At 44.4% G+C, this 13,746-nt stretch overlaps 1 protein-coding gene across 1 annotated transcript in view; it reads left to right on the forward strand.

Moving 5' to 3' along the window:
• The window catches only part of LOC138259729 (uncharacterized), a 197,348-nt gene extending 193,527 nt beyond the window's left edge, over positions 1-3,821 (forward strand). The window contains exon 4 of the mRNA XM_069207622.1: positions 3,807-3,821. Coding sequence (XP_069063723.1) covers positions 3,807-3,821 — 15 coding nt within the window. The remainder of the gene's footprint in view (positions 1-3,806) is intronic.
• The last annotated feature ends 9,925 nt before the right edge of the window (positions 3,822-13,746 follow it).

The raw sequence follows: 13,746 nt of genomic DNA on the forward strand, positions 1-13,746 counted from the left end.
ACAGCAGCAGGACTCCTCCCACCGTATTACAAGCTGTGATACAGCTTGGCGGAGTCCTACTGCTGTGGTGGTGCTGGTGATGCAAGACCGCCAGGACCCATCCCCTCCCAGATGTCCTCCTCGGCTGAGAAAGTAAGTGGGCATCCGAAAGGGGGGGTGCCCTTGTGTGTGGGTGCGTGGGTGTATGTCTGCGGAGGGGGTGGTGAATGCGTGCGTGTATGTGAGTAAATGTGAATGTGTGTATGTGCGCGTTTATGGGGCATCTGTGTGAATGAATGCGAGTGAGTGGGGGTGTCTGAGTGCATGTACACGTATGCTGAATGGCTGTGTATGTGAATGCATGCGTGCGTGAAGGGGTGGGAGGTGTTTGTGAGTCTGTGGATGGGTGGGGGTGTGTGTGCATGTGTGGGGACAAGTGTTCATGTGTGTGGCAGTGACAGGAATAAAGATTCCTGTTGCCGGGTGTGTGACCGCCAGGGTTTTTATGGCGGGGTGACCGCCACGGAGAGCCTGGCGGTTTGCAGCCTTGTAATCCAGATGGCAGGCTGAGGCCTGCCGCTGGGTTGGAGGGTTACACCGCCGGCCATGGCTGTGTGACCGCACCGGCCAGCCAGGCGGGGTTGTGGAGGCTTGGCATGTGCCAAGCCCCACAACTCTTAATGTTGCGATCCTTACCGCCGGCTCGTAATGAGGGGCAATGTATGTAACAAGGAAAAATAGACTCAGAGAAATGAAATTACTGATAAGTAATTATAATAGAACCTCCTCGTCCAGTTACTTGTTACAGTTTTTACAGATATGAAAAATACCAAAGCAGCCACAGAGGCTGGCCAACCAGAGATAAGCCATGGCCAAACCAATACCTGCAGAGGCAAGCTAATGCAACACCTGAACAACACCTACAACACAGTACATCAGAGGAAACAAGTTATACAGTGCACTAAAGTTCCAAGATTAGAAAATGTCATCTACTAAAACTGAAAATAAGAATGTCATCTACTAAAACTGAAAGGCATCACACAAACAGCAGCTCCCTCAATACCTTGGGAGAAGTGACCAGAATAGCTGTTTTGAAGCAGACAGAAACTTGGGGATTCTTCATCAAATCCTAGTGGGTAAAAAACTGTTGAATCTATGAAAGCCCCAAAACCCCAATGCTTTATCAGCGGTACAAGGCAATAGCATCAGTGAACCTGACTACCACCTCTGTGGTCCTCATGCACACCTTGGACACACTTACTTTGTAGGCTCAAAGCAAAGACAACGCTTTTGTAATCACTCACCCAAATAGTGCAGCATGCTACCTGCATGGACAAGTTCTTCACTGCCTCACATATGGGTAGTAAGAGCTACAGAAATAGCATAATGCAATGCAATACAATACAATACAATACCAGTCAAGAGTGGACAGATAAGCAAAACCATGCCCACTCACATTGAAAAAACCAGCAGCCCCCACTGCACAATGAGAAAGTGTAGCAAAAGGTCACAAAAGAAGAGCAGTTAGGAAAATTAAGAATAAGTTATTGTGAAAAAAGAAACGCTATCCCCTTAGTTATGAACATTTGTGTGATTAGAAAGCCAAAGTGATAGGAAAAACTCAAGGGAGTGGGGGCTTCACCAAAAACTGACCTAAGCCTTTCAATACCAAAACCATAGAGAGTGCTACCAATGGAAGAGTCTAGCACACACCAACACTTTCCTTATGACCTCATGAGCCTCCACAAGAGAAGCAAAATGAGGTATACAGACAGAACAGTGGTGTGCTGAAGAGCACACGGATACCCAAAAAATGCAGTTCCTGAGAATTGGAACAGAAGATAGATAAAAGGCTCCTCCTCGGATCTGAAACCAAACAGGATCACTGCACCTTAGATATAAAGACCAGGGCACCACTGGATCCAGTAACCAAATCTGTAAGGTCGAAAACCTGCTGAGTCCCTCTGCGGCAACAGATGCCCTGCTCTGAGGTTGCACAGTACTGAGAAACAACCAGCAGAGCATGGCCTATTGAAAACATTGGGATGGTAATCTTTAAAGAACCCCTCTGAAAACAGAAAAGAGGTGGCAGGCCCATCATCTAGCTAGGCCTTACCTCCTAGAAACTCCAAGCAAATGATAGTCAGAAGCACACGGTTTTTCTTTGCACTACTAATCTGTATTTTTAAACTGCTGCTATTTTCTTTAAGGCTGCAAGTTTAGTTGTTTTTAGACATTGCTTCCAGGGACTTTAGAAGTCTGAGTGATATGAATTGTGTCTGAATTGCTGCTATTACCTTCATCAAAGTCTATATTGCAGATTGTGGGGCTTATTTTGCACATCCTTAAGGGATTTACACAGAGCCTGTCAGAGCTCATGTTTTCTTGATAATAAACTTCACTTGTACCTTGCTGAATGCAGGGATGATTGTTTTTTTACCTTCTCCCGACGGCCATTTTGGTTGGACCATGGTGAACAGCAGGTCAGCATTCTAGTGCTGACTCTGCCAGCGTGACCAACTAACTTTAAGAGTCGGCCGATGCTCTGATTCTTCGGTCAGAAACACCCACTTTTTCTTTGCACTACTAATCGGTATTCTTAAACTGCTGCTATTTTCATTAAGGAGGCAAATTTTCATTGTTTTTAGACATTGTTTTTAGAGACTTTAGAAATCTGAGTGATATGAATTGTGACTAAAATGCTGCTATTACCTTCATCGAAATCTATATTGCCCAAATTGTGGGGCTTAATTTGCACATCAATGGGGCATTTACGCAGAACCTGTTAAAGCTCATGTTTTCTTCCTAGTAAACTTCACTTGTACATCCCTGGTGGTTGGGGGATTGTGTTTTTACCTTCTCCCAACAGCCATTTTGGTTGGGCCATAGAGAAGACAGGGATCTGAGAGTTCAGCTAGGATGCAAACAAGCTTATTTGACACAGACCCCAAAGATGTTGAAGCCACTGAAAGACAGGAGGCAATAACCTCTAATCGCTGGACTTCTTCAGAAACCTGGAATTCCAATCCACAATCATGTTGTCCTGACCTGGCAGATGCTGTGCAATCACCAAAATCTTGCTCTGCAGGAAAAGAGGCCAAAAGTCCTTGGCCATCTCTGCCAGCATGCAAGATCTGGTGCCCTCCAGCTTGTTGATGTAGCGGACTGCCAGCCGCAGAAGGATGCGAGAGGCCTGATGGCAAACAAACCACTAGAAGTTCCAGACAATTGATATGGAGGCAAAGCTCCTCCTCTGACCATCAAACCCCCCTACCCCCATGTAGACTGAATGTGATGCAGCAAACTACTGCGGCGTCTCAATATCGGACCGCGGTCCATTTTTCTGTGTTCATTGTGCTGCGGTGCGGTCCAGGAGGCACATTTCGTGCTCTGGGTCACACCACAGCCCCTGACAGCCTCCCTGATTTTTCTGCTCGCCTCCTTGGGTCTTTTCCTCTTCTTTCCTCCTTTTTCTTTTTCTTCTGTCTTTGTTTCTTCTTTCTTCTTGGTCTCCATATTGTCTTCTTCCTTGGTGTTCTTCTTCCCAGCATGCCTTTTTCCTTTTCCTATTCTACTTGCTCTTTTTTCCTATTCATTTATATATGGTCTTTCCCAATCAAAGATGGTGTCGTAATTTCTTCCTGTTGTGTCACTTCCTGTTTTCTGGTATATAAGCACTGCACTTCATTTCTTCCTTGCGTTGCAAACATTCCCGTTCTGGTGGTGATCCTCGCTGCTGTTTTCAGTTTTTTCCGTGCTCCTGCTTCTTCCTGCAAGATTATATTCTATTTTTCCCTTTTTTCATTGTTTTTTTTCTTCTTTTTCAGGAGTTCCTGTGGTAGAGGTTTTTTCCCAATTTTGGGGTTTTTCCTCTGGGACTCCTTCTGGAGGGTGCGGTCTGCCTTGCCATCTTTTCCAGTCAGCAGCACTGCAGCTACTAGTAAGGGTCGCCCCTATCTTGGCCAGTCCAGAACCAGTAAAAGACTGGGTGTTCCTTCAAGTTCTTCAGCCTACGGTGGTAAGAGACGTGCAGACCATGACATATTGCAACGCCAAAAGAATCAGCGTTGTGTGAAGACCATGGAGGGATTACAGGATGATATAGTAGAAAATGCACAATCGATGATCCATACTGTGCAGCAACAAGCTCAAGAATTACAGCTGCGGGCAGAGAATACCGCACTACGGAAAACCTTGTCTTCTCAACCTGTAGATACACCTCATGTGTCTACCGCAACACCTCGATATTCCGCAGATCCGCATAAAGTAAAGGACTTTCTGGACTCTTTGACAGTCTTCTTTGCCTTTCGATCCTTACAATTCTCATCTGACAAAGCCAAGGTGGGTTATTTGGTCAGTGCCTTGTATGGCCCGGCACTAGCTTGGGCGACCCCCTTGGTCTCTGCTGAGGATCCTGTATTACCTAATTATCCTGCCTTTGTTAAACTCTTTAAGCAGATGTTTGAATGACCTAGGTTGATGGCAGCTGCTGAAGAACATTATGTGACATACAGCAAGGCAATTAGGATGTATTACAATACATAACCCGATTTAAACAGCTGGCAGCTGAGACCACTTGGGTGGAACGCACTTTTGTAATCCTGTTTTGCCGAGGACTTCGAAAAGAAATAAAAGATGAATTGGTGCATTCTACTCAATTTAGATCTCTGAAAGAACTGATGGATCAAGCATTGAATATAGAGCATAGGTTGCGGGAACGTAAGATGGAAAGGCAAAAGACTCGCTTACAGTGTCAGTCCGGATTACCCCGTTCCACAACCCGTCGTTCTGACGAAGTCCATCTTGAGGTGAATAAGCCTACAGAAGAAGAACCCATGCAGATAGATCTAGTCCGTGGTTATTTATCTGACTCAGAAAGAGAGGACAGGCGACAAAAGGGCCTTTGTCTATATTGTGGCAAAGCTGGTCACTTGATCCGGATGTGTCCTGTTTGTCCTTCGAGACCTTCACGAAATGCCATCTCCCGCCCCCTGTGAGGAGGAAGGGGACAGGAGGAGTAGACTTACCTTCAATATGTTCCTCCAGAGAGAATATCTCCGCTCTGTTTATACTGTCTGTTACGGTACAATGTTCCCAAAGTCAAGAAGAGCAGGTTTTTGCTTTATTGGATTGTGGAGCCAGCGGTATATATTTGGATGAGACTTGGGCCGAAGGAAGAGGTATACAATGAGTTCCTAAAGAAATGTCGGCACACGTCCATACAGTTGATGGATTCTACACCCACTCTCTGTCTGCGTTTTGGGAGTCACCAGGAACATATTACCTTTGATGTAATATCCTCTCCAAATCATACCATGATATTAGGAATTCCCTGGTTAATTCGGCATAACCCATATATCAATTCAGTAACAAGAACAATATCTTTATCATCACAGTTTTGCCAACAGAACTTTTACTCCACAAACTCTTACAGGTTTCCAAAAGGTTTAATTGTTTCTTCCAAAGATACAAGTTGCTCTATCAACATGGTACAGGGAGTACCAAGTTGGTACCAAGAATACTGTGACGTATTCCAGAAGTCCTGAAAACCCGTTTTACCTCCTCATCGGATCTATGACTGTGCCATTCCTTTCATTCCAGGAGAGGTGGTTCCCTTTGAACGGATGTATTTGTTGACTGAACAAGAAAAGAAGGTACTTAAAGAATACCTAAATGATAATCTACAGAATGGTTTAATCGCCCCCTCTTCATCTCCTGCAGGGGCTCCTCTTTTCTTCGTTCCAAAGAAAACGAAAGATCTGCGTCCCTGTGTTGACTTTCGTGGACTTAATAAAATAACCATTAAGGATCAATATCCCTTACCCCTTATTAGGGATATACTTGATGCCGTCCAAGGTGCCAAGAGATTTACAAAATTGGATTTGAGGGGTGCCTATAATCTCTTATGTGTCAAAGAAGGAGAAGAATGTAAAACAGCCTTTCGTACTCCATTTGGTCATTGTGAAAACCGACTCATGCCTTTTGGTTTAACCAATGCACCCTCCACATTTCAACGATTCATGAACTCTGTATTTTCTGACTTATTGAATCACAGTGTGGTAATTTATCTGGATGACATCCTAGTATATTCTTGTATACCTGAACAGCATACTGAGCATGTACTTCAGGTTTTGGAAAGACTCAGACAGAATCAGCTATACTGCAAACCTGAAAAATGTGAATTTAACAAGACTGATGTTCTGTATCTTGGGTTCTGCATCAATCAGACTGGAATAGCTATGGATCCAGACAAAGTACAAGCCATTTTGGATTGGCCCTCTCCCTCTTCTGTTAAGGAAACCCAATGCTTCCTAGGTCTCTCCAACTTCTATCTGCAATTTATCCAAGACCTTGCCCATCAACAAAGTTTTATCACCCAGACCATCACTGGAGAAAATCTGAAGAAGGGATTTGTCGGGACTGACAGTGCTGAAATGGCCAGATACTACTAAGAAGTTTATAGTAGTCACTGACGCCTCTGAGAGAGCAATTGGTGCAGTCTTACTTCAGAAACAAGAAGACGATGGCTTGGAACATCCTATCTTTTACTTATCCCACATACTGACAGAAGCCAAACACAATTATTCTGTGTTAGAACAGGAATTACTTGCTCTCAAGGCTGCCTGTAAAGAATGGAGACATTTCTTAATGGGTACTAAAGAACCATTTGAAGCAAGAACTGATCATCGTAATTTACAATGTCTCTGAAATTTCCAATGTCGAAATAGCCGTCAGGCAAGATGGGATTTCTTTTTCAGCCAATATGACTTCATTGTGACCTACATTCCCAGAACTTTGTAGCTGATGCACTATCCCGTCGATATCCAGAAAGCGCTAACACTTCCTCTCCAAATATAATAGAATCCAGTCGTATCATCGGGGTTGCTCAGTCCTTTCTTGATCGTGTTCAATCAGAATACCAGTATCTTCCACTTGAAGAATGGAATACTTTGAGTCCTCAATTAAAATAGGATCAGGACTACTTCCATTATCAAAACTCACTGTTTTTGCCTACTACAAAAGTACAGACTGAGGCTTTACAGATGTGCCATGTTTCTCCTGCGGCCGTAGTGTTATGTTGCACTGTAAGCCTGCACATCAGTCTGTACCTAAATCCAGGGGGTGGGCAAGCACCCCCTCGCCTTCCTGCGGATGCCCATGATGTGTGGCTGTTTGATGTTTGGTATGTGGAATTATGCTTGTGATTGTTTGGAATTATGCTAGTTGGTGACGCCATATATGATGTAGGGTTATTTGCCATATAAAGGTGAGTGTCCTGACATATGCTGGTGGCAGGGTGAACATATGTGTGGAAATATACTTGCAGTTAGGTGGATATACCCTACTTTATGAAGCCATATGGGATGCAGGGTGAGTAGCCATATAATGGGGAATGTGTTTTTCTTTGATGGTGGTTGGGTACATGTATGAAGGTGGGTGTTTTGGTGATTCATAATGTGGGTGTTGCAATATGATTTTGGCTGGTTGTTCAAACAATGATGAGTGTCTTGTCATATGATGGAAATTATTTTGTTGCATATTACACATGGTGTGTCTTTGTGTTTGGAAACATATTTGGCGTTTTTGAGACTGTATACTGGGGTCAAGGTTAAAGTTGAGTTAGGTAGCACCATAACTTTTCAGTTTCATGACTTTTTAGTTTTTATGGTGAAGTCAATGTTAACATATTAGTCTTTTTAGGGATTTCATAGTTTTTTTTGTTATTCTTATGGTTTGGGAGTAGGCATAGATGTTGCTTTTGTTGACATATCATACTGGGTATATTTTCAAATGCTGCTTGGTGTGTTGCCATAGAAAGTAATTTTGTGAATATATGATGGTCAGTGTTCCTATACTCATCCATACGCTGCACATTCATTTCTGTTGCTGGTCTGTTTTAGTGTTGCTGCTTTACAGACTCAAAGCTCACTTGGAGTTTCGACCTTGAGGTTGAAGTTTGCATGGAGTCTGTCTCAAGTTCAAATGTCTCTTGCTACACAGGGGTGTAACAAAGGCCCCCCAGCCCCTGTGGTGCGGGAGGGGGGGGCGAGCTCATGGGGGTCCCCTCATCACAGTACCTGGTCTGAGTGAGTCCGGAGAGGGGTGCCCTCCATGTTTTGGGTGGGGGGGGGCTTTCCAATTTCGTTATGCCACTGTTGCTACTGGATATCATAGATCAATTGCTGCTGCTGCCACTACTAGCAGATGTTCATGACACGTTGGTTTGCACCTCTATGCAGTCTCCACATTTACAGCGGCAGTCATTTTGGACTGTCTTTGGACTCAACTTTCTCACTGTGACATTTACAGCTAAAGTCAGCTTGCTTGGACAGACATGCCCATTGCCCAATGTAAGCTTGCTGAACTGTTTGTCGGGGAGGTGGGACCTTTACAGGCGGTGTCTGACTACATGTTTGGGCTGGGACATGGTCAACGAAGGCTCTGCAGAATGAACTGAGTCTTTTGGCACAATAGCAGCTTTGTTGCTAGTGGTCAAGCGGTTTTACCAGGCACCTGGAAACAGAAGTTGGCATTTGAGAAGAGTCTGATCTGTGGCATAAACGCTTATGTGTTTTTTAAAATCACAATCTTTGATTGTTAGTCGATCAGTACCTGCAAAATTAGACTGGTGTCTAGTTTGATCACCACTTAGCAATTTTCTGATTATTTGATAACCTTTTACTGATCAATAGCCCAACAAAGTCCTCAAACCTGTAGAAGGTAAAGCTTCACTGCGTTTCTTATTTGTCTTGCTCCTGCTAAAATAACATTGATTGCGCAAAAGAAAGCATCCTGTGGTATAGCCTTCATCACAGTAAAACTTTATCCTCCTACCACCGGGTGAAGTATTCCAAGGCAGAGAGCTTTTACATTCTTTGCACTCAAGCTTTTGTCCTGCCTTCAGCACATCTCTAAGACTACATTCCCTTTAACATCTAATTTTGTTGCAATTATTTAATTCTGATTACTTGCTCCATGAAAAACGTTTGTTTTCTAACAGGCATAGGTGACCATGCTGATCATGAAGGTGTTAACGGGTCCCTTTATAATTAATTTATTTACTCTGGGACTCGTTTTAGGCCAATGAATCTTTTGACCCTGATTGAAGACACCTTAGGACGAGATAACTGATCAACATGTCAATCAATATGTCAATATTGTCATCAATATTTACCATAACAAGACAATTTAGATTAATCAATGACATTAATAAGACTCAGGAACCACCATGAACTTTCAGTCATGAATAACCACACCAGTTTGATACAATTTTATGATGTTTATTCCCTATTGATTACAATTCTACTAGTAAGTTTATTAGTCTCAAAACCATAAAACACATTTGCATTGTCACAATATGACAACTCGAATAAGATTTCATCAAAGCAAAGATCACAAACATTAGAACACAGCACGACGTCAACATGAATTATCTCCAGCAGAGTATTATTAGCACATTATTCAACAAAGCTTTGATTCAGTCATTTGTCTATTTGCGTCCGTTTAATGAACCCCTTATCTAACCTCGAATTAGCATTGGCATGTTGGGCTTCATGCAAAACAATTTGACTACACCAATTTAGAAAACATCTAACTATGGTCTCTGTCAAAAGAAGCAGTTGGTACCTAGAAAGGAAAAGCAAACAAACAATTACAATTTCATTGTCATAAAGTCACCCTCCGTAATGGGTCAGCATACAGATTCAATCTTCGTCCTCAGGACATCAGTTAATCCAGCAAGATAGGTAAGAAGGGGGAAAAGTATTTAACGGGCAAGATAAGGGCAAGGATGGTTTGAAGAACCAAACAGCAAAGTCTCTAGGCAGAGTGACAAAGTGTCTGGGTCATAGGAAATGTTTGCAATGGCATCTCCTCCTCGGCTCGTCGGGTCAAAGGTTTTTATCCCTTTTCTATTGTACAGTCTCCGAATTTCTGATTGGGTAGGGTTGGCACCCCACTATCTTTATCCAGTAGGTTTTCAGTGATTTCATCAAAATAGTCACCCCATAACAGTTCTCACGTAGTTTATTGATTTGTGTGATTGACGTCTCCAGCGGGTAAAATGTCCGGTATGATTTCATACTCTCGTGGTCCTTTTCGCATCTCTAGTCAGTGGTTCCATTGTCTGTACCGGTTCAGGCGACCTTGTACCTGTAACTAGTCTACACTGTTGCATTCAGCAAGAATGTTTCCTTGAGTAAGTCGAATTTCATGAGAACGGATCTACTACGGTTACACTCATTTTCTAGCTGTTGGAAAAGTACGAGTTCATGTCCTTCAGCAAGTCAGCACACTGTACGTTAGAAAAACACATTTAATAGGAAACCCGGCAGCTAGGCCTCGACTCATGCTAACTAAGGCCTAATGATTTATTTGCAGAACTTTAACATATAACCCTTAACATTTAGTGTAAAACCATACATTAACACATTAATTCTACATCATTAGTCAGTTTCATTAATCATTGTATACATTGGCGGTCACTCCCAGTGGGCACATTTCAAGCGCACGTTTAGCAGAAACACATTAATACATTTTCTATGCGGCATTATTATGCATTAGTTCATAAACATTTCATGTTAATTTTGAGTATAAAAGCTACGCTCCCTCAAAGGTAATGATGATAACAAAGTAAAAATGCTTCCGATGCTGTGTGCCAAGCCAAACCTCAAATAAGTGAGTAGCAGACTATCAAATCTTTTTCCTTGACTATGATTAACAGATAAACTACTCCAATCTCTGTAGCTGTTGATCAACACCAGTCAAACCTGAGGAAGAATATTGTCACAACTGTCCTGATTACTTATATTATTTCGACCCAGCCACGTACACAAGATCATCTATCATCAGATTTCCAAAATAACAGATGTGAAGATGAAAAGCACATAAAAGTGCATTACACCGAACACAGAGATGGCGAAGGAAGGAATGCTCGCAAATGTTCTAGCAATCTACAGTTTCTCGGGATAGCATTTGCAATCATTTATGTCATCACCTTTTGCCTGAAACCATGTTCGCGTTTACAGAGATCCATTTTTGTGTCTGATATAATACAAAAGTGGCCAAGGTTATTCCCAGACATGGGTCCATGCTCACTGTGCCACTGAAACCGAGCTTCACCCAATTGAAGAGGCACAGATAGGCAGAAGCTGATTTGGGTTGCTTGCGTTCTGGTTCTGAAAGGATTGGATTGGCAGTTTGGCCTGGACAGTTGTTATTGGAGCTGGACCCAGGCTACTTTTGAACATAGCCAAGTCTAATCTGAGGTGGCATGGTGGGCAAAAAAACATTGTGCTGGTATGCTATTTCAAGCAATTGCTAGTGGTTAGAAGCTAATAATTAATGTTTTTGCTCCAGCAATTCTTAAATGTTTGTCTGTCTTAAAAAATACATTATTGAAAAGTCAATACTTGACCGCAAAGTACTCCAATACTTGAATAATAATAACTGGGGACTTCAATGCAAACTTACTAAGACAACGTGACCCTAATACATTTTTTTTTATTCACAAGAGTATCAGAACAATATACCACTACCATTATTTACCTGGAGCATCAATCTCATGCAGACCGTTTCGACCATGCAAGAGTTTGGCTTTCTCTGCTAAAATGGTTATTATTGCCCTGATTGCCCTACTGACCGCATTCAATTCTCACATGATTGCAGCACAATTTTAGACTAAGGTGGTCATTACAACCCTGGCGGACGGTGTTAAAGCGGCGGTAAGACCGGCAACAGGCCGGCGGTAAAAATTTTGCAAATTACGACCGTGGCGGAAACCACCAACAAAGACAGCCACTTTAACAATCAGACCGCCACAGCGGTACAAACAAACAGCTCGGCGGTCACCGCCAACAGACAGGCGGAGGACAATGTACCGCCCACACTATTATGACAGGCCAATCCGCCACCTTTTCCGGGGCGGATTCACAGCAGATAAAAACACAGCGGAAACAGGAACTTCGAAGGAAAAACGCTCACCTCTACACACTCCACGAGGAACGAGGACACCATGGAGCCGAAACTCCATATTCTCCCTGCAATAGTCTTCCTGCTCCTGTACAGGAGCACCAACGCCGGCGGCGAAGACCACAGTGAGTACTGCACCTATGACACAGGGGAGGGGGGAGGCAAAAAACAGGGACACACACACGCAACACCCCCACCCTCATCCCCACCCCCACCCACTACAACACACACACCAATGCATATCTATACATTACAGTTACACCCCCCAACCCCCACCGGAAGAATGCAAAGACAAAGAAAATGAGTGTAACCATTGTAATATATCAAAATTCAGTAAGCAAAAATATACATATATACACTATTAACAAAATATACACCAAGATTAGTAGTCCAGGTATTGCACCATTTATAGTCCGTGGACCACTGGGCCCAAAATGCATGGGCGAGGCCCACACACGATACCAGATCAAAACGGAGAGAACACTGCAGGGGCATTAGATAGAAACACAACAGGCACCTCAGGGGGAAGGGAAGAGGGGGTACCTCAGCCGGATGAGTGTACGATGCCAGATCCACGAGGGGCCTCCATGCCCATTGATGTATCCTGGGGAGTGCAAAGCCACAATCTCACAAGTCTCTACAGTGGGTGGGTTGCCCACTGATCCATCCTGGGGAGTGCAAAGCCACAGTCTCACAAGTCCCTACAGTGGGTGGTTTACCCACTGTTCAATCCTGGGGAGTGCAAAACCACAGTCTCACAAGTCTCTACAGTGGGTGGGTTGCCCACTGTTCAATCCTGGGGAGTGCAAAGCCACAGTCTCACAAGTCTCTACAGTGGGTGGTTTTCCCACTGTTCAATCCTGGGGAGTGCAAAGCCACAGTCTCACAAGTCTCTACAGTGGGTGGTTTGCCCACTGTTCACTCCTGGGGAGTGCAAAGCCACAGTCTCTCAAGTCTCTACAGTGGGTGGGTTGCCCACTGTTCACTCCTGGGGAGTGCAAAGCCACAGTCTCTCAAGTGGATGACAGTCTCCACTGGTTCTAGAGGGGGCTTTGTGCCCAGAGTGCTCCATCCTGCCAAGGACTGAGGTAGTGGATTCATGTCTCTACTGGTTCTGGAGGGGGCTTTGTGCCCAGAGTGCTTCATCCTGCCAAGGACAGAGGTAGTGGATGCGTGTCTCCACTGGTCCTGGAGGGGGCTTTGTGCCCAGAGTGCTTCATCCTGCCAAGGACTGAGGTAGTGGATGCCTTACTCCACTGGTTCTGGAGGGGGCTTTGTGCCCAGAGTGCTTCATCCTGCCAAGGACAGAGGTAGTGGATGCATGTCTCCACTGGTTCTGGAGGGGGCTTTGTGCCCAGAGTGCTTCATCCTGCCAAGGACTGAGGTAGTGGATGCATGTCTCCACTGGTTCTGGAGGGGGACTGGTGCCCAGAGTGCATCACTCACCCCGTGACGGTCCCTGTTGCGTCAGTGCCCCTGCCGCTCATGGGCTAGCGGTGCTTGAGTTGGCGGTCCTTGCCCTGTTCAGCGGTGTTTGACTTGGCGGTCCTTGCCCTGTTCAGCGGTGCTTGACTTGGCGGTGCTTACCCTGTTCAGCGGTGCTTGCCCTGTTCAGCCGTCCTTGCCCTGTTCAGCGGTGCTTGCCCTGTTCAGCGGTGCTTGTCTTGGCGGTCCTTGCCCTGTTCAGCTGTGCTTGCCCTGTTCAGCGGTGCTTGACTTGGCGGTCCTTGCCCTGTTTAGCAGTGCTTGCCCAGTTCAGCAGTGCTTGACTTGGCGGTCCTTGCCCTGTTCAGCGGT

The sequence above is a fragment of the Pleurodeles waltl genome, chromosome 9 (genome assembly GCF_031143425.1).
Source record: "Pleurodeles waltl isolate 20211129_DDA chromosome 9, aPleWal1.hap1.20221129, whole genome shotgun sequence".
Taxonomy (NCBI): Eukaryota; Metazoa; Chordata; class Amphibia; order Caudata; family Salamandridae; genus Pleurodeles; species Pleurodeles waltl.